This window comes from Podarcis vaucheri (assembly GCF_965113315.1).
Source record: "Podarcis vaucheri genome assembly, chromosome: 2".
Lineage (NCBI taxonomy): Eukaryota > Metazoa > Chordata > Lepidosauria > Squamata > Lacertidae > Podarcis > Podarcis vaucheri.
This window is the reverse complement of record NC_138760.1, coordinates 60,550,294-60,571,622: the sequence shown is the minus strand read 5'-3', so window position 1 is coordinate 60,571,622 and position 21,329 is coordinate 60,550,294. Positions and strand designations below refer to the sequence as shown.

General features: G+C 43.1%; 2 protein-coding genes and 1 long non-coding RNA gene across 5 annotated transcripts in view; 1 reads left to right on the top strand and 2 right to left on the bottom strand.

The window, feature by feature from the left end:
* The window catches only part of KIF3A (kinesin family member 3A), a 30,599-nt gene extending 22,329 nt beyond the window's left edge, over positions 1-8,270 (bottom strand). For all 3 annotated transcript variants that reach the window (XM_082213702.1, XM_082213703.1, XM_082213704.1), the window contains exons 1-4: positions 8,109-8,270; positions 2,616-2,889; positions 989-1,133; positions 237-321 (exon numbers count right to left, since the gene is read on the bottom strand). In XM_082213702.1, coding sequence (XP_082069828.1) covers positions 237-321; positions 989-1,133; positions 2,616-2,889; positions 8,109-8,114 — 510 coding nt within the window. In that variant the 5' untranslated portion in view covers positions 8,115-8,270. The remainder of the gene's footprint in view (positions 1-236; positions 322-988; positions 1,134-2,615; positions 2,890-8,108) is intronic.
* Positions 1-17,228, bottom strand: part of LOC309527155 — a 39,557-nt gene extending 22,329 nt beyond the window's left edge. Inside the window, exon 1 of the long non-coding RNA XR_014217122.1 lies at positions 16,919-17,228. This is a non-coding gene — a long non-coding RNA (uncharacterized lncRNA). The remainder of the gene's footprint in view (positions 1-16,918) is intronic.
* Positions 10,587-21,308, top strand: CCNI2 (cyclin I family member 2). The gene is made up of 5 exons (XM_082213717.1): positions 10,587-11,029; positions 15,555-15,711; positions 16,350-16,484; positions 17,642-17,716; positions 20,083-21,308. Exons 2-5 carry the CDS (start codon positions 15,598-15,600, stop codon positions 20,266-20,268), a joined length of 510 nt encoding a protein of 169 aa, XP_082069843.1. The 5' UTR covers positions 10,587-11,029; positions 15,555-15,597; the 3' UTR covers positions 20,269-21,308.
* The last annotated feature ends 21 nt before the right edge of the window (positions 21,309-21,329 follow it).

The following is a 21,329-nucleotide window of genomic DNA, read 5'->3' as shown; positions in this document are numbered from 1 at the left end:
AATAAATTCCAGAGGGTTAAGGAATTTCTGGAACACCATGAGAGAGGGTGAAAAAGAAAGTGAGAATTTGCAAAAAAATAATTTCCTTCACTCTTTCATTCACAGAAGCTGCTGCTGGGGTGAAGAGTTTTCTGACGAGTGGAGTGACATTTGGAGACAACACTTTGTATTTGCCCATTAGTAATTTTGTTATACCATTCCCTTTGTTCACTAGTTTAAAAGTTACTGGTGCTTACCTCCAGCCTCTGTGTCTGGTCCTTCCCCAGCAGGTCTCGCACTTCCTCATTGTAGATTTCCAAGTAAGAGACTCTGACCAAAAACCTGAAGTTTAATGCACCCAGAAAAAAGAACATATTCAGAATTAATTTGATCTTACAAGCAAGTATACAAAACACCAGACTGATGTAAAACTAATAATGAAGGGATCTTATTTCAATCAGGAGGTTGGAGCATGTTTCCTGTAAGAAAATGTGAAAGCATTTTTGACTTTTGACTTTGGGGGACAAGATGCAGCCAAAGTGGGAACATGATGCAAGATTACAAAACAATGATGTTACAGAGAGAGAAAATAATCATCCTCACATTAGAATGTGACCATGTTGACCATGTAATGAAACTGAGACACAGTAGATCCAGCACACACAAAGCATATTTCTTTGTGAAATTCACTGCCACAGGATGTGACCATGGCCAGTGGCTTTAGTAGGAAATAAGACAAATTCGCGGAGGATGGTTTTGGGTAGACATAATAGCACAAATAGCTAAACTGCAACCTCCATGTTCACAAGTAATCCAAACCTCAGTCTAACCTAACACTCTAAACACCAGATGAAGGGGAAATGCAACAGACTGCCCTGATTGTGGGCTTCCAAGAAGCATCAAGCTGAGAATGTGTTGAAACAGGTTGCTGGATTAGTTTTGGCCGTTGGCCTCACCCAGCACTGGTGTTTTAGGGTTCGGGGGTGAGGAAAGCAAGTAAGTGATTTACCTTGTATCACCTTCTGCCTTTGCAATGTGGCCAAAAATATGAGCAAAAGAATTTGGAATGATCCCCCTGAGTTCTGGAACAGCCCGGACACCTTCCATAGTAAATGTTTTCCCCGTTCCAGTTTGTCCATAAGCAAAAATGGTGCCTGCAATATAGGGCAGAGAAGTTGTTAATCCTTTCTTGGACACCACCAGCACTATTAAGACAATACAATGTAAATAGCAATGGTTGGGTATGAAATAATAATAATCATGGTTTAGCTTAGCACGACGTGCACCGGCCACAGTGAACCTAAGACTCAACATACTCCCACCTCCTTAGTTTTGCCTTCATTAAACCATCTCCTCATATTTCATTTAAACTGAGGATTGGAATTTAACATTACCTCTGGTCAGTTTCACTAGGCTGGGGAAGAAAATTGTTACTTATCAAGAAAGCATGTATCACTAGGACAAGCACAGAAGGGGAAAACCCATTAAAATTGATTTTTAATGGATTTTTTCTCAGCAGTATTAGCTAGCAGCCTCCATGTACAAGTTCAGTAACACCCTCCTCTAATTCTAACACAGGCCCAAAATTCACCTTACTTGTCATAGTAGGATACACATGACTGTACTAAGTGCAAAACACACACCTTCCCCATTTACTACGAAGGGTGCATGGTTCCATAATTAGGTCTCTCTCTCTCACCTTAAAAACAAAGCAAAACTTCAAGGTTTCGATATGAATGCAACTTACACATCAGAAGGTGGTGGGAGACTCGAGTATATGTATCCAAATTCATACATACATACATACAGACAGACATATATACATATGTACGTATACATACATAATGTGGGAACAGGCCTATAACAGGAATTGGGGAAACAGTAAGTGAAAAGTCAGGGATGGTGTTGTGTCCTGGCATGGACACAATGCTAAACTATGGTTCAGTGCTATGTCAATGAGCTTGCTAAAACTTTGACCTTGCCCATCTCTTCCTTTAATGCAGCTGTGGAAATATTAGTAGTTTGGTTTAAACTATTGGACAAAGCTAGGACCTGTGTTTTATGATCCTGACTTTTTACTGTGAGCGGGATGCAGTTGCTGTTAACAGGAAGCAGACCCTGCCAGTCTCCTCCTTGCAGCATCACTGAAAGAAGAAAGGGGAAAGAGGAGTGCAATAGAGCCCAAGGTCTGAAGAGGCTGGTGGGTGTTGGTAGTCCAACTGTATCTGGAAGGTACCATGCTGGCTATCCCTGGACACCACTATTTCTCTAAACTAAAGTTGCCTCTGCAACAAGGAGAGGAAATCTACATGCTGTCTGATGGGGACCAGATATGATTCTAAGAGGACTTGGGAGATTATAATGCAGAAGGATGAATATTATGTAAGTGTGTGAACAGGTCTTAATCACAGTAAAATGTTGTTGATGATTATGTTAGCAATTAGAAAAACAGAGGCACTTTTCAGAAACAGAACACTTTATGAACAGTTGGCGTTCTGTAATTAAGCAGAACAGTAGGTGCAAACAACACGGGATATTTGCAATTCTTAATAAAACAAGGGTCAGCTCTAGAAGGGTGTTTACTACAAAACGAAGTCCCTTATACCATCATTTTTATGCAACAAAGAAGCACTTACCATTATAACCTTCTAGAACAGAGTCAATAATTGGCCTTGCAGTTAAATTATAAACATCAAGTTGTTTGCTCTCTGGTCCAAAAACGGTATCAAATGTAAATGTCTTGGGAGGTTCATTGGAAGAATCTGTTTTATGGACAGTAATAGTGCCTCGCATTTCGTCGACATTAACTGCCATCTTGTAACACATTGCTTTCTCCCGTTCATTGAAAGGCCGGCAGCGAACAACAACCTTAACATTATCAGAATTGTCCGACTTCTCGGATTTGTTAATCTACATAAAGAAAGAAAATAACCAATTACAATTCATGAAAGAAACAAAGCTGTAAAGCAAAGAAGTGATCTGTAATCACTACCTACTAGATAACAACTACTTCTGATGGCAGAGAAACAGCATACTGTTACACTGAACCCTCAAATTCAAGGCCCTTCAACTTTTTTGTGTGCCTTGGTACCTGCTCAAAATTTATGGTTGCCTGTGCCCTGTACCCAAAGTGGTTGTGAGGAAAGGACTTGACCCTAACTTCACCACACCTTCAAAGGCTCTCCCATGCTTCCCGTATCAGCTCTAAGCTTGGAGAAAGGTCCACAAGAAACTGAAAAATCGACCTTTGCTTAAATTTATTGTAGATGCTTGTTTCAGATGCTTGTAGACTTGTATTCTCTAGATATAAGATTTTTTTAAAAAAGCAGGGGAGGGAGCAGGGATTACCTCTGCATTTACCCAGCAGATTAAGAGGTACCCTGTGCCACTGGAAGAATTATTCATCCCTCTCCTGGTCTGGGGCTTGTTTCAGTGCTCCAAGATGAGGGTCTGAACCTTTGTCCCAACCTTGGAATTGAGGCAGAGGATCATCATCCCCACAATTGTTGTGCACTTGCGCTGTATCTCCAAAGACTTCCAATCACCTTCAAAGCACAACGTTAGGGATCATTTCCAGCTAAGTTAGGGGGAAGACTGGAACTTATTGCACTTGCCATGGTGAGAGGGACTATAGGCCCTTTCCCAAACTTCCCTGAGTTCAAAGATGCTTCCCCAGATTCTCCAAAGGGAAAGAGAACATCAACAGACCAAAAAAAGAGGGTGACGCCAGAATATTGGCGCACCATTATCTCTTTGGATTGCAGCATACATGTTTCAAAAGTAAGTCAAACTGCATTGCAGATTTTTTTGTAAAATCCCCAAATATCAAAAGGGTTTACACCATATTTAAATGTGTTACATTTGCCAAGTAAAAGATTTACACTGAGATGTTTTTTTCTATGTGAACCATATTATAAATACCATGCACTGAAAGAACATTGTCAATATCAATATTCTTTGATATACATGTTTATAAACAAAACAATTTAAAACAAAAAGCTAACAAAATAAAACTGTGAAGTTCTGCATTTATGCAAAAGTGAAAAGAAAATTAAAAAATTGAATATGCAGGTCTCGGATTAAAAATATTTGCGCTGGCAGCAGTTCAGGTGAAATGATCTCAGGATTATAGCTGGTTGCAAACTGAACATGAGTCAGTAATGTGATGCAGCTGCAAACAAGGCAAATGTGATTTTAAACTCCATTAATTGGTCCAACTTCATTTGGAATACTGTACCATGTCCAGTGTTTTGGGTGCCATGCTTAAAGAAGGGTACAAACTGAAATATGGGTTCAAAGCAAGGCAACAAAGATGGTCAGGAGGAAAAACTGAACAACAAAGACGGTCTTATGAGGAAAGACTGAAGGAACTGGGTATATTTAGCCTGGAAAAGAAAAGAAGAACTGATGGGGACTATATACTCTTCAAAAAACTGAACGGCTATCACATAGAAGAGGGCAAAGATTGTTATCTGCTGCCACAGGCACTAGCTCAAATGGGCTTATAGTTGAACACTAGCAGAACAGCTTGAGCAATTTGACATTAGCACCAATTACTGTATTTTTTGCTCTATAAGACTCACCTTTTCTCTCCTAAAAAGTAAGGGGAAATGTGTGTGCGTCTTATGGAGCGAATGCAGGCTGCGCAGCTATCCCAGAAGCCAGAACAGCAAGAGCGATTGCTGCTTTCACTGCGCAGCGATCCCTCTTGCTGTTCTGGCTTCTGAGATTCAGATTTTTTCTTTCTTGTTTTCCTCCTCCAAAAACTAGGTGCGTCTTGTGGTCTGGTGCGTCTTATAGAGCGAAAAATACGGTACCCAGAATAGGGTTGGGGTCTTGCTTGCTTGCTTGCCTTTTCAAGCAAGAGGCTGAACAGCAACTTGTAGGGGATGATCTAGTTCTGGATTTCTTGCAGCAAGATTAGTGGTTGGGCTAGATAGCCTGCAAGACTCCTTTCAATTCTACAATTCTAAGTCAGAGATGCATTTACACAAGGTGGTATATGGACAATTTAAGCACCAACTGTACAATCCTAACCATATCTACTTAGAACTCAGTCCTATTGATTCAATAGGGTTTACTCCCAGGTAAGTGGAGTTAAGACTGAAGCCTTAGCCTCCATGTCATCCTCCACCAAGATGCATTGTTTAAATTATTACTATTAGTTGTATACCACCCTATACCTGTAGATCTCAGGTGGCTCACAACTAAAAATTACAATATAAAAAACGCAAAGTACATAATAAAAGCAAAAACGAAGACAATCCAATAATCTCCCCCTTCAAAAGGGCATCAGATGTCAACCAGCCAAAGGCCTGGTTCTCTATATTACATATCTCAGAATCATAAATCTGAGCAAAGGCATAGGCAAATGGTTCTTCTGTGAAAAGCAATAGCAGCTTTTGGGAAGGTTTTTCATCCGCTCCTTAATATTTACCTATGTGCTTGCATCCACTTTGGTGGGTGCCATCTGGGAGGGTCCTGCAAAATTCCGTGTGTGTGTGTGTGCATTCATAAACCCTTTGACCACTCCTACTTATCAGAAGTCGAAACCCACACTCCACCCAAATGTTGCTAAATCAATTCACACCAAATTCAGTTACCATTGTTAGGATGGTGATAACCCCCATTGGATGATGGGGGATTAAAAGCCAGCAACACCTGGAGAGCCACAGTTTAACCAATTTTGAGATAACTCTGATGTCTAGACCAGTGTTTCCCAACCTTTTTTGGGCAAAGGCACACTTGTTTCATGAAAAAAATCTCGAGGCACACCACCATTACAGCCCCGTGACGTCAGCGCGCAGCGTCACGCCGGGAGGGACATGAATTGCTAGCAAATTACATAATCACCTCCTTGAGGGCTGGCTCATCTTCTCCGAAGGCAGAACGGGAGGGAGGGAGGGAACCCCAGGGGTCATCTAGTGACGGCGCCCCAATCGAAAATGTGACTTTTTTTAAAAAAAAAAAAAATTCCGAATTTTTTAATTTTTCCCGCGGCACACCAGGCAACATCTCGCGGCACACTAGTGTGCCGCGGAACAGTGGTTGGGAAACACTGGTCTAGACTTTCACTCTAAATTGCCTAGGAAGTCTTGCTGTAGAACAGCATACACATTTAATAAAGTTGCTACAGCTTTACAGAGGATGCGTACGACTTCACAGCAAGGAAATCACAAACACATCAGAAGGCTTTTACTTAGACACAACAGAATGCATTAAAAGGCTCTGACTCAGTGCTAAGTTCAACTACATACATTGTGACATCTGTAACAACAGGAAAAAATGTTGGTTTTGCTTCAAAAAAAGCAAATGAACAGCCTCAGTGAAAGTTCACAGCACTGATGTAGGTATAAGACATGATATTCTAATGCAAGCAAAATTAACATAAGCCATACTAAGTCAACCTGAGGAGATTTCAATGACTTTTACAGGCTAAATTTGATTTCTGGGATCATCTTTTAAATATATTTTACTTTTATTTTTGCAACCACATTTCCCAGGAAACACTTATTCCACAGACATCCCCAACATACAAAACTGAGTCAGGGCTTAATTCAACACAGGATAACAGTCACCAATGCACACAGTAGTAAATACCAAAACTTGCTCTGCCTTAAGGATGAAGGCATTGACTGTGATCACCATATGACATCACACAATTTTATTGTGGATTTCATTTTGAAAGCTACCTTTCAAGGGTCCCTACCCAGTATGGCATATGCCCACAACATCACAACAAATAATCACATGATTTTATTGCATATTTAAATATGGCCACAATCTGCAAAAACCTTGTTTTGAAAACTGCCTTCACGGAAGGCCCTGCTCAGCGAGGTACATCTATCCACAGCATCACAACAAGTAATCGCATGATGATTTCATTCTGGATTTTCATTCGGCTTCATACTGCAGGGATCTCACTTTTGAGAGCTGCCTTCAGGGTCCAGGCCCAATGAACAGTACACACACACACACACACGGTTGGCATTCATCTGTCTTGAGAGACATCAATGATGTGAAGTCAAACCGCTGTGTTAGCAGCACCTAAGTCATCTCCCACGGTGATATATATATATATATATGTGTGTGTGTGTGTGTGTGTCTATACAGTGCTTTTTTCTAAAAAAAATGTTTAGGGGTACTCTCATTTTGATTCAAGAAAATCCCCATTTCATAGTTCACATTGGGAAAAATAAATACAGTAAATGGACAAAAGTACAAAGATTCCCAAAATGTTTAGGGGTATGCGTCCCCCCAGAAATAAAGCACTGTATACGTATGTATGTATACACATACATACATACATAAAGGTAAAGGTAAAGGTACCCCTGCCCGAACGGGCCAGTCTTGACAGACTCTGGGGTTTGTGCGCCCATCTCACATCTATAGGCCGGGGGCCAGCGCTGTCCGGAGACACTTCCGGGTCACGTGGCCAGCGTGACAAAGCTGCATCTGGCGAGCCAGCGCAGCACACGGAACGCCGTTTACCTTCCCGCTGGTAAGCGGTACCTATTTATCTACTTGCACCCGGGGGTGCTTTCGAACTGCTAGGTTGGCAGGCGCTGGGACCGAGCGACGGGAGCGCACCCCGCCGCGGGGATTCGAACCGCCGACCTTTCGATCGGCAAGCCCTAGGCGCTGAGGCTTTAACCCACAGCGCCACCCGCGTCCCTCTACATACATACATACATACATACATACATATATAATATTCACAACAGCCCACATGCTTTTACTGCGAATTTTCCAATCGGTTCTGTAGGTGGCTTTTTCTTTAAAAAAAAACAAAACCGCTGTAAGGTAGATATTATACATAAGGCAGATAGATATTAACAGCATAGGTGAGGTAGATGTTATTTACTCCTGTAAGGTAGACATTATTAACAGCAGCAGCAGCAACGCGTTTAATGCATGCGAAGCCGCCGCCCCCCGGCCCATAAGCCTGCAGAACCGCCCGCCCCCCGCAGAAGCCCTGCAGCCCGCCGCCCTCCCGGCCCTTCACCCGCCGGCGCCCAGCCTCGCTCTCCGCCAGCGCCGCCCCTAGCAACGGACCCGCAGCGCGCAGGGAAGCAGGGAGGGCGGGGAAGGGGACGAGGCGCCGGGGAAGGGGAAGCGCGGTCTCTCACCGGCATCTTGCCTGCCTGCCTGCCTGCGCTGGACTCAGCGGGGCTGGAGGGGCTCCGGCCCGGGACTGCGGGGCGTTGAGGGAACAGGAGGCCGGCGGCAGCCCGTCCGCTTCGCTACAATAATGGTTAACACAATAGCCGGCCCCAGTGCGCCTGCGCCGACTCGGGATGACAGCGGGAGCAGCCCACCCTTCTCCGCTCCTCCCCGCCTCCGGTCCTCAGTCTGCGTCATGCAGAGGCCTGTCAGCCAATAAGGAAGCGGCCGCTCCGGCGCCCGGCGGCTATTGGAGCGGGAATGCGGCCAATGGGAGGAAAGGAAGGCAGAGCGGCGGCGCAGTACGCGGGAGACCAGGAGGAAGAGGGGCGTCGGAGAGGAGAATGTGTGGATGCGCTCGGGTCACGTTGTTGGGCCTCAATCATTCAAGCTGGCAGTCCGCGAGCAGCTGAGCTATGGAAGTGCGCTCGAGTGCTGAGGAGAGGCATTCTACTGCCTTCGTTGCAATGTGCTCCGCCAGCTCCGGATGATGTCCAAAGCAGTTGGAGCAAAAACTTTCGGGGGAGGCGAGTATTTGAGCAACGTCCATCGCGTCAAATGGCGGGCAGGTGTTCTGTGCCGCTTGATTTGAAGCCACGTAGGGCTTGTAGGCACCGTGTAACTCGGAGCTGTCTGTTGCACAGGTGGGCAGCTCTCCAGGGTCTTTCACAGCCCTACCTGGAGATGCCTGTGGCTGAACCTTCTTGCAATACGTGTCCTGCTACCACTGAGAGGAAACCCTTTTCCTTTTGTGTGTGTATGTGTAATCTGCTGCCTACAACAATTGCCTTCCAAAACTCGCACCCTCACACTCGCAGAGTTTGAACAGTGGATCTTGGTTGCACACAACATGCTAAATGCATGACGTCAGTGAAAGTTGCGCCCATTGCCACATAACTTGTGAGAACTGTAACAAAAAGTTTAAGGTCTTATATATATAAAATAAATGTTCATAAACGTACCAACCAAGCACGTACATCGATATGTGGACCATATGCTCCATTTCAGGGCTTTCTACTGAGTCCCACTGTTGGAGCGTGTGTGGGAAAATGAGAATGTTCTTGCATATGTGATGGCCTTAAGCGCTGCAACCCATTGCTATGGATCCAGGTAGAGTGCTACTTGACAAATTCACAAATTGCCTAACAAAGATTCTTCATGCAGGTCTCATGCCCCATCTTGTTATTTGCGTTTGGAACAAGAATCTTCACATGCTCAAAGAACATACTTCCAGCAGAAATACCTTGGCAATATGTGGGGCCATTTGTTTATGGACAAGTTAATCACCAAATGAAAGTATTCTGGAATTTGGTGAGACCTGATTATGTCAAACAAACACCAGCTACCTCTTTAAGACTCCTAGTGGTCTACACTAGATGTTCTGCACTCATGTTTTGCTTGGGGTTTCCCAAGATTGGCCATTGTCAGAACAGAATGTTGAACTTAATAGGCATTTGGTCCAATTCAGCAGCACTCTGCTTATGCACTTAAGTTATTTTAGCTAATAAGATGATCACTACTGTAAAACTACGTTATCTCTCACCCTTTAAACCGAAATCTACCAAATTTTCTCAAGATTTGCATTTTCTTTATATATGATTTGATTATTTTTCTGGGAAGACTTTGGGGACACCCCCCCAAAAAAAAGTATGAACTTTTTTGTTATTGACACAATAGTAGACCCCATCTACACTATACATTTAATTGTTTTGCCTATAGAAAGGATTCCTATCTCGCCACCAGAATTGCAGTATGAATAAGAACTCAGTCTTGGGCTTGGGCAAGTATGCCATTCCGATGAATTTTCATAGCGATTTGCTTAAGAAGCTAGGAAGTGTCCTGCTAAATCCAGCCGAAGGTCCATCTCATCCAGGGTCCTGTTCTCGCACTGGCCAGCCCAGATGCCCCAGAGAAGCCTGCAATAAGGACCCAAGGACAAGAGTGCTTTCCCCTCTTGAGGTTCCCAGCAACTAACATCCAGAGGCACTCTGCCTCCACCAGGGGAGGTAGAACATCGCCATTGCCCTCCATGAATTTATCTTCTTTTAAAACCCTCCAAGTTGGTGGATTTTGTGGGGAACAAATTCCCTCTGTAAAGAAGTACTTTTGTTCATGGTCCTTTTGCTTAGCCCTGAGTTCTAGTCTCATGAGAGAGGGAGAAGAATTTGCCAGACTGCTTGCCTTTCCCCCCTTCTTCCTAGAGGAGAGATCACTGGGAGTTTTCTCTTCCAAGAACAGTCCAAACAAAGGCCATATTGTTACTGTTGGGGACGGGCCAGCGATCCCCCAGGAGGCTGGGGCAGCAGAGGAATCGACGCTCTGCTGCTGCTGGTGATCCTGCTCCAGAGTCAGCCAGGAGGCGCACGCGGGTTGAATCCGCCTGGCCCAGTGATCCCTACCCGCCCCCACCTTGGAGGTTCATGCACGGCGTCACGTCCTGAGCCAGTTCGCCCCATCCACCCCCCACAAGACCCATCCGGGGGAAAGGCGCTGTCGCTGTGAGCAACCCCCAAGCCCAGAGGCGGAGCCTGCCGCGGTTTGAATCCGCCCACAAAGAAAGGACTCTCCCAGCCGTTTTGTTGCGCTCTCGGAGAGGGGAACCTTGCAAACGGCGCATCGGCGAGCCAACAAATATATTTTAAAGCTACTTTATTATTATTGTATTATTATTTTCCACCCTGGGTTTAGAAGCAGGAGGACGCTGCTCCTTCCACCCGGACTTCTGGAACTTAGCAGGGCCCATTAACTTCACCAGCCGCAACTATGATCGGAGGAGGCGTCTCGTCCTCCTCCTCTTCCCATCGGATCGAGCCTTTGCTTGCGACGCGGAGCCGAACAGCATGAGAGGAGCGCCCCCAGCGCCAAGGGCAGAGCCCCGGGCAGAGAGGTAAGAGCCCATCGGACCAGAAGGGAGGGGAAGGAAGAGGCTCGTTCTCTGGAGACCGACAGATGTGCCCCCCCCCTCCCAAGTCCCGATCTGGGGCTGGCACTCTGGTAGGCGCCTCTAGCCATGTCGATCTCTTCCCTTGACTTTCGTTCGCCTGGAGTTTTGCTTTCCAAAAGCTGGGCACTTTTGTGTGTGTTTTGTTTTAAAGTGCCAGCCAGTCATGTGATCCGAGCGTCGTCTGTTTTGTTTCCTTCCGTGAAAACGGAAGGAGGCCAGTCGTGTGGTTATCAGCCGTCTGTTTTCCTGCCTTTTTTGTTTTCCTGTCTCTTCTCTCCCTGTTGTATAAGGCTGGGTTTTTTTTGAGGTTTTAGACAGGATGTGCCCGATGTCAGTGCTACATGGAGGAGAACCACAGTTTGTGGCCTTCCTTTTACTTAGGAAACGCATCCGTGTTTGTAAACAAAGGCTTCTAAGTTATGAGAAGTGCAAACTTTTTGCAGTGGCGCACTCAGATGGGATTATCTCTTGAGGATATTCATTCCTTACCCTTCAACGAAGTCACCCACCAGCTTAAATGAAATTAAGGTTACAATAAATCTAGGATCACCATCGAAAACAGTGGCATAAAATTGGTTGGCAAAACAAAACACAAAACAGCATTAAAATAATTTTGCAGAGGATTAGAAAGTTTGGGGAAGTTATTTAAAAAAAAAATTCCTATTATGCAAACAACATAAAAGAAGGTGTCAGGGGAGCCTCTCTTGGTGAGGGAAGAGGGTTTTCAATTGTGTTATTTTCCTGGTCAAATTTAGCTGTGGTTACTTAAAGGGATAGCCACACCTCCTCTCCCCAGGCCACACCCCTCACTGTCATTTTTTCACTCTTCCCTCACATGCTTTTTGTTGGCTGGACTGTATCCTTGAGCTCCTTGCTTGGATGCAGAGATATGCATGTAGGAACATCAGACTTGGCATGGCTGAAAGGTAGACTACTATAAAAATGTAATAGTATTGCTCCACCCAACTTTCACCTCAGACCGCATACACCTTTGCCTTTGGCCTTGCCCACAACTGGCAGCAGACCCTGAAAAGTTGCTCATGAGGAAATGCAGCCTTAAGAAGGAAAAAGGTTCCTCACCTGGAGGTTTCTGATCTTAGGCACAGCTTATGATCTGTTAGCATCTAGGATCAGTTGCAAGACTTTTATAGCCTGCTTAGCAAACCACTTCATGATATTATGCCCGGTGCATCCCCACATGTAGTGGCGAAAAGGGCAGCCATTAATTCTTCAAGCTGAGGAGGCTGGGACAACCTTGCTCTAACCTAATTTTTGAGTAACAAATTTGAGGGTGGTAACAAATCTTTGAGTGCTTCTGATTTGTTGCTAAACTTAGGATTCTGTAGAAGCTACTGTGGACTTTTTTGTACTTTATGTAGCAGTCTGCATACATCAGCATTTGAACAATGTTTTTCAACAGCTGCAACAACCTCTGCTCCCTGCAACCTCTGCTCTCTGCAACTTGGACCTGTCATATTGGGCTAGTCCTTTGTTTATTAATTTTGGGTCCAGTTTCATGCAGTGTGTTTAACCCCAGCACCTCAGTGTTCCAGAAACACAGATTTCTATTCAGAGACTGATTGTACAGTAGGAGAGAGGTGCAGTACAAAACCTGGCAATTTAAGCCATGTTCAGGCATTCAGCTGAACGTTGAAGGGCTCAAAATGTGAATGGGGGCCGATGCAAGCCTTGTCCCCAGTGTGAAGGTCTGAATAGGGTTTCTAAGCATGTTCTGTTGAACTCTTGGAACCTCTCAACTGGGAGGATGTGGGAGGATTTATAAGTGTGTTCAAATGAACATGATTACAAATTCACTATAGGTGTTCACACTAAATACATGAAGACAGAGGTGTTGGGGATGGGGCTTGCCTGTGATTATAGCGATCCCCCCCCCCCGAAAACTTTCCAATGCCAATTAGAGTGGCTTAGAAAGTGAATGAAGCACTATAAAATTTCCTGCCCCACACTAGTGATTGCATTTGTGCCCCTGCTCCATCCACAGTTTGAGCCTGCATGTAATCCAGCGAAGAGAAATGCATATAAAATACCCCTTGGGCAAAAATGCAGGGTTGTTTGTTTTCACATGAACAGGGCTTAAGCCCTAACAATTATTAGAACTCATTTTGGTGACAGTCAACGAAACAGTTGTGCAAACAGTATGATTTCCACATATGCAATGTAGTAATTTATTTATTTTATTTATTTATTTACGGCTATTAGCCCATAAAGCAATGTAGTAATTCCTCCATGCCCCACATGTGTGCCATGCACTGTCCCCAAATCTTGTCCAAAAAGTTGGGGGTACATGAGGAGAGAGCGGAAAATCCTGTTGCACAATTATTTGTGTAGAGGTTGAAGGGATGGGCATGTGAGCAACTCCACCCTATCCCATTCCATCCCTTGCTTTAGTGCATTTGGCATGAAGGTCTGAAGAGGGGTTCTAACTGGAAAATTGGAAGCTCTCCATTGTTGAGAAGCCTGGTCAGGAGCCCAACAACCTCTGTATGAGTTAACACAATTTCTAGTCACACCTCAATCAAATAGTCACATGGATCCTCTGGCACTGTAAATGCAGTGTTGTGCAAATGGGCTCCAGTCCATTCTCATATGAGTCTGTGCCATTCATAATGCTTCATTCCATTGCTTTAGCTGCCCACAGGCCTTTCTCCTGTGGACACCCTCACCAGCCCTTGCTTCTTCTATCTTTCGAGGGAAGGGGAAACATACCTTGTCTCTGTTGTCTCCTGATCCAGAACTTGCAAGGTCAGGTAGGGTACCATAGGACATGTGACTCTGTGTGTGATGTAATCACTGCTTGTTTGTCCATTTTCATCTGTCTAGACAAAAAGTTGCAGAGCTGTTGTTTTGAAGGGAGTCCTGACATGTGCGACATCATCTGATCTCTCATTACCCTGCTGTGTGAAGGATCTTGTTGGTTTAGAATTTAATAGGAAAAAGTGCCCTCTGTGTGTATACATTAGAATTTCACAAGGGGAGGAGAGAAAAATCCCAGAAGATGTGACTTGATCAGATAATTAAACACACTACCGCGGGTCAGTTCTCACCCACCCAGGACAGCTGCTAGATCACTTTGAGTGAGACATCCAACATGATTTTGTACACTTAGCCTCCTTTGTCATCATTTCATTTTTTTGTTCTTTGCAAGTTTGAATGTACATCCATAATTTTGTGTGTGCCAGACATGTGTCATTCAAATGTATTGTCCAATCTTGATTAGCACCATGCCATTCATTCTGATATGTCACTTTTCTGAGATGTCAGACATTTGCATTGAACCATGTTTACCATTCTGGCCAGTTCTCAAATTGGCATGCAAGACTGGGGTGTGGTTGGCCATGGGAATGCATGTCAGTTTATATGTGTGTGCACATGTAAAAACAAATGTACCGAAATCAAAGTTATAGAGAAGCACAAGTTCACAGGCACTTTTTGTTCACACCCATGAGAATTAATTTTTTTCTGTAGTGCTTCATATACATAATCCTAAATACCATTCTCTAAAGATTTAGTTTGCTCAGGGCTTTTTTTTTTTTAAGAACAAATGTCTTTGCCTCTATGGCAAGGGCTCACAAAATGAGCCTGCTTTTAGTTTTTGTATGCTTTTTCTGTTTTAAGTATTGCCTTATTTATTGCTTTTATTACATTTCTGTAATCCGCTCTGGGATCATGCTAGTGTTGAAGGTGCAAGATATAAATTGTAGAAGAATACATAAGTCGTGGGTCTCCCTAACCAAAGAAGAGATTTGAAGTTCTCCACGTTCAGTGGGGGGAAAGAGTGTTAGTTGGCTGTGTTTCCCTGTGTGCTTGAGCCAGTAGACATTATGATTGGTACCCCATGAATGCTGCTTTAAATGGCGAGCTCTCTGTCTGCCACAGCTCCCTGTGTGAACAGAGCACTTCTCTCCATGTCACCACCCCTATTTGTGGGAGAGGCTTTGTGTTGACACATAGAGGAAATGGTCCATTTTGGAGTGTGAGCTGCTAAATGCACACAGCTTGACACCTGGAAATAGTTTCATGTGAAGTCATTTAAAGTGCCTTCCTTATAGTGGGTGTATCACATTCTTTGGTCCCCACCAAGGACAGGCTTCATCCAGGAAGCATGAAAAAAGAAGGTTAAAAAAAGAAGCCAGACCAGAAGGTGATTAAAACAATAAACAAAAGAGTAGCCTTCTGTTCAGTTGCTTAATCATGACACATTGCATTTGAGGTTAGAACTAGCCAGAATTATTAGTCACCATGTCTAGTAGATATAGTGACCTGTCTAGATAATATTTTCTGCCTGCCAAGAGTTTGGTCATCAAAACATACCTGTAATGTACAGGTACATGGCAAAATGGTTTTAGAGCCTCAACTGATATAGTCTATGTGCAGACCCATTTACACATTAGACTGTAGTTCTGTAAGAAATAATAGTAATAGTTCTATTTTGTTTTCTGGTTGTAAGGTAGTGGTTCCTCACTAGGAAGCCGGTCTATTCAGTAACCGCTATGAAGTGCACAGGACCTCCGGAGAGCCAGAAACTTGCCTTGGCAATGGAGCATGCTCTAGCAAGAGAGACAGAGACTTGGAAGGTGCCAGTCTTCCATGGTTTCACACTGAAGGTATGCTCTTCATAGAAAGGGACTGTGATTCATGAAATTGGAGAGCCACATGGCATGCATTTTTCAACCTTTGACCAGTAATTTCCTTAGATTGGCAACCTTATTTAGTCAGTTTGAGTGGGGTAGGGAGATAAAGAAGAGTTCCTCAAAAATTGATTATAATTCCTTCATATAAAATGAATATAAATTGGTTTGCTCTAGTGGGTAGGGAACCAGTCCCATCATATGCACCCATACAGTCTACCACCATGCACTTTGTAGTATACAGGTGGGCATTTTGTAGTCTGGGATACATTTAGTTATTTTTACTTAGCAACAGAATCCTTCCAAACAAGTAAAAAGACTGAGCCTGGGTAAAAACAAAGAGCTCTGTTCTCATGTTCAGTAGTTGCACCTGCGAACCATCCTCTTACACTTGGGTAGTAGACTGTTTGTCTTTAACAAAAACTCTTCCATCTAGACATTAATAACAAATCCTGATTACAGTGAGCAATGAGAAGCTAGAGCAAAATCTCTGTTATGTGTGCCTAAAAAAATCTGGAATATATTTCTAGCCTTGCTCTCAGTTATGTTCTTTAAACTCCAGCAGATCCCAAATTATTGTGTTTGTTTTAACCAACCCCATTATTCCATTTTAGGGCACAGACATATCTCCATTTTATTATGAGAAAGCTGTTTTGTGGATCAGGGAATCGAATTCGCTCTTCCAGTTTTGCTCCGAAACGTTTGCTCTGGCTGTCAGCTTTTTTAATCGGTTGTTGGCATCAGTGAAGGTAAAGAGCTTCAACCTCACCCTATTCCTTTTATTATCAATGGAAAATATAATGGGGATTTCGCTGGGCTGCAGCATGCACTCATCTAATATTAGAGAGTTGGATCCAGATGTGCAGTGCAGTCCTATTGGTACCCCATGAAGCCTGCCTTAAATTGTAAGCTGTTTGTATACCACAGCTCCAAGTATGACCCGAGCTTCTCCATCAGTGTTAGCATGAGGTAGGGCTGAAACACATCCCAGTGCTTTGATTAAAATGAAAACAAAGGGAATATATGGAATAGGTACATTCTGCGTGAATAACACTGATCTCGCTTCCCTGTCCTAATTCTGATATTTAAAAAAGCAGTGGCTGTTAAACATTTCATGCCAGGCCCTTTCTGTCTTGTATTAATTACTTGAAGTGATTCCATCATAAACCATATACAGTCGTACCTCCTTTTGCGTCCGGGATCCATTCCAGAGCTCCAGATGCTTGACGAAAAGGATGCTCGACAAAGCAATGCTCTGAGCATGCGCGAAGCACGATTTAGCGCTTCTGCGCGGCGGCAAACCTGGAAGTAACCCGTTCCGAGTTTGCCGCAGACATTGGACAAAATGGACCTTAAACATGGCGGACTCAAAACGAGGTACCATTGTATAGCTTTGAAGAGTACTGCTGCTAAATTGCCATGTTCCAGTTACTCAGATAGACTCCTCTTACTGCTTGGTGCACCACAGTGAGGCAACTCAGACGCATGAGTGTGTGTGTGTGTGTGTATAGATAGATAGATAGATACAGTGGTGCCCCGCAAGATGAATGCCTCGCAAGACGAAAAACTTGCTAGACGAAAGGGTTTTCCGTTTTTGCGTTGCTTCGCTAGCCGAATTTCCCTATGGGCTTGCTTCGCAAGATGAAAACGTCTTGCGCTTTTTTTTAAAGCCGCTTGAAGAGGCACAGTTGCGACGGACCGTGCTTCGCAAGACGAAAAACATCGCAAGACGAAAAGACTCGTGGAACGAATTATTTTCGTCTTGCGAGGCACTACTGTAGATAGATAGATAGATAGATAGATAGATAGATAGATAGATAGATAGTTTTCAATAGTTATTTTCCCAGTTGGGTATTTTTCCTCCATTTTTTTTCTTTTTCTTTAAACTACTACTCTTCTCTTTTAGGCACAGTTAAAATATCTCCAATGTATTGCAACAGCTTGCTTGGTTCTTGCAGCAAAAATCAATGAAGAAGATGAGGTGTGTATGTTTTAAACGTGGCAACCTAAGAGAAGGATTTGTCTTCCATTAAAGCAACATGTACAGGATCTTCACAGACACACACCCTTTTTATGGATGTGTGTAGTTGGAATGGCTCAAGCCACTGTGAAAGTCTATGGGCAACCTGTGTCCGAGGGAGCCTGTCTGTCCCAATAGGCTACCTGTCAGTTTTAAACCCATTATGAATACTTATTTCAGTGTATCAGGTGTGTAAAGGTTACAGTGACATTGTTGGATGTTCGGCAGCAAAACTACTGTAGAACATCTAGGTAAGTCACTCTCAGACTTGCCTTAGTCTGCTTGGATCATACACTTTCCGTTTTTCAGTTGCCTGTCTCGTTGCTATGCTGCATCTATTAATGGGTGGTGGTTGCTGATGCAATCATACCGATCCATGCTTCGATGACCACATGGTATCCGGGACAAGCTTGCAAACAGTGTACCAAGTTGCAATTGAAGGCTTGGGTCCACACTACCTGAAAGATTGCATTCCCCTGTAGAAACCTGCTCAGGTGCTAAAATGAGCACCTTCCCTTAGTCCCATCAACATCAGAAACGTGGTTGATGGTGACATGAGACAGAGCCTTTTTTGTGACGGCACCTGTTTTGTGGAATTCGCTCCCAAGAGAGGTTAGATTGGCTCCTTCTTTGTTATCCTTCTACAGTCAAGCTGAGACCTTCCTATTCAGACAGGCCTTAGTTTTCAAAGTGCTTGTCTCTGTTTGCCTCACTGCTTACTCAAGGAAAACCTGATCTTAAAATTGGAACACATGGCAATCTGGTTTGGTCCAATTTGTCACTAAATAGCGGGTTTTCCAGGGGAAAGCAGCTGGGCAAAGGACCCATGCTTAGAAATTGTGGAGCAAACAGAAAACTGCTTGGACCTGTACTTTCTAGGCATGGGGCATACAGAAGTGTGGCAGAGCCCTTGATGCAGACGAAGGTGATCACTGGGCTACCTTATAATTGTTGGTTTTTAATGTCTTGTGATGAATTTTGATTATTCTTTTTAGCTAGTTCATTTTTATTGCTCTGCATTTTATAATGAAGCTTTTAAAATGTTGGAAGCCACCTTGGATCCTGACTTGAGAGTAGGTGGGATATAAATACATTGCATAAATAAATTAAGTGGCATTTCTGCATTGGATATGCTGAAGAATCCTGAACTCTGCTTTGAGCGCTAGATTGTCGATTGTGTCATCAAGTTCTTATAAATTCTGTTGTTTAGTTAAACAGCCTCTAAATAATAATTGTTTCCTTTCTCAAAGAATCCTTGAAAAACTGTGTACTAGTGGCCTGATTTTATGCTTTGTGTACAAAGTCACTGTAGAAGCTAGAATACAATTAGGCCTCTGCTATTGAACAAGATCTGACATTTAAAGCTCAGGAGTAAACTTCCTCAGAAATGTCCATTATGGACTTTAGCCAGGCCTTCATTCAGTGTATGTTTTAGAGTTGATGTCACAAACTTAACTTTAATCCAGGGATGGTTAATCTGTTACCCACAGGCCCCAAGAGGTATTTTTGCCCTCCCCACCCCAAAATTTGTCCTTTTTTTTTTTTTTAAAAAAAAGGAAATTAAAAAAACATTTTTTTTAACAGAATGGATACTCTACTGTAATACCAAAGTGTTTTTGTGCCTCCCAATATCCTTCAAAAATATGTTCATTAACAACCCAAGCCCTTATATTTATGTATTTATACATATTATAAAATTACTGATTACTCAGGCAGGTCTCCTACTGTGATTCTGGAGTGTCAAAAGTTTTTTGTGTGACTTGCTCAAGACACTCCCCCCACCCCAAGCACGGTCCTTTTTAAAAAGTGGGGGCACATTCACTGTACACTTCATCCTCACCTACTTTGACATGTGGACCTCAGAGAGTTGACCGTGGATCAATGTGGCCCTTGGCCTGCAGAAGTCCCCCTCTCTGGCTTTAAGGTTAGTACTCTAGAAGTGAAGATGAATATGCAATAAAGATAGCCAAATCGCAAGAGAAAAAAACCTCTAAGAATCCAGCCATTGTTTCAGAACACAAAAAAAGTTGAAGGCAAGTTGTTTTCATACATCCTCAAGATGCATGACCAGTGGAATTAGTCTTACACATACATAAGGGAATTCACAAGGGTGGGGAATTACTTTTATTAAAATCTGAGAACATGGTGCTATAATGAATATCGGGATTATTTCAAGGACCTCTTGGTTTTTACCCCAAAGCGGATAGTTGAGTAGGATGCATTTCATTTATGTGATAGTAGGGCACACACACCACACCGTACAAAATTTCATAGGAATCTGGGCTTCTTTTATTATTATTATTATTTTTCCTTTTGTTTTAAAACAGATAATACCATCGGTAAAGAAGCTTGCAGTGCAGAGTGGTTGTAAATGTTCTCCAGCTGAGATTGTGAGAATGGAAAGAATTATACTCAATAAACTTCACTGGGATCTTTACACAGCGACATCAATCGATTTCTTAAACATTGTAAGCACTAGACATTTTTTCTTTTTCTTCTTTGCAAAAGGCTAAACTAGGGTTGTTGTTTTTACCAAATAAGACTAGAAAACAGCAATGGTGCGCATACATTCCCTTCTAGTTAGCCTCGCAGACCACTCATTCTTAACTATCTGCAAATCTTTTGAAGTGAATTACTGTTCCAAGATATTGAAATTCCATTTGAACACCCAACTATTCCATAAGTTTGATTTACAAACAATGTAGACTCCCATTTTGAAAGGACAACTAATAATTGACTTTTAAAAAGAGCTCATACTGTACCACTAGAGATTTGTTCCGTTTGTTTTAAATATACACTGCAAAAATATTTCTAACTATCTGCACTCTCAATACTGTACATAAAAAGCTTTCAGAGTTTTTGCTACATTTCACAAATGGGGCATCTCAGATCAGCTTTTCTTTACTCCTCACCCTGCATAAAAACATTTGACCCTCATTTTTAGGCAAATTAGATCATTCTGATCTGGCACTTAAGTCACATCTTATTTGCTAAACGTTTTCTGGAAGAAAACTCCCCGTTAAGAAGTTACCATGTGCTATAGTAAGGCAAAAGTCGTGTGATAATGTCTCTCAGAGTTCATCTCTTCACAGCATGGGTGGGTGACCTGTGACTCTCTTAATGTGGCTGGACCCCAGCTCCCATCAACCCCATCCAGCCTGGCCAGCGGTCAGAAGTGACAGGAGTTACAGTCCAGCAGTATCCGGAGAGCTGCAGAGTCCCCATCCCTGCTATATAGCAAAGGGTGGATTCCTGGGTCATCCTGGCATTAGGATTGTTTTGGGGGAAATGTCTGATCAGAACCAGGATGATGAGATTGTATTAGTTCTGCTTCCAAGCATCATCAGTTGTTCTCTCTCTCTCTCTCTCCTGTTTGCTGGCTTGAATTATCACCATTACTCAGTTTTACAAACGAGAAGTCAAAACCTTCTGAATTGACAATTGCGAACAATGCAACGAATTCAGAATTAAGTTACATTCAGTAGAAGCTTCAACATTTCAATATTTGGCAAATACGACACAAATGGTAACAGCAGGACAAAAAAATAATAACAAAACTTTAGAAGAGGTTTCC

Coding starts and splice junctions, on each gene's coding strand:
- CCNI2 (XM_082213717.1), top strand. CDS start 15,598: ATGAAGTGCACAGGACCTCCGGAGAGCCAGAAACTTGCCTTGGCAATG. Junction 15,712..16,349: donor TCCATGGTTTCACACTGAAG/GTATGCTCTTCA, acceptor ATTCCATTTTAG/GGCACAGACATATCTCCATT. Junction 17,717..20,082: donor AAATCAATGAAGAAGATGAG/GTGTGTATGTTT, acceptor GTTTTAAAACAG/ATAATACCATCGGTAAAGAA.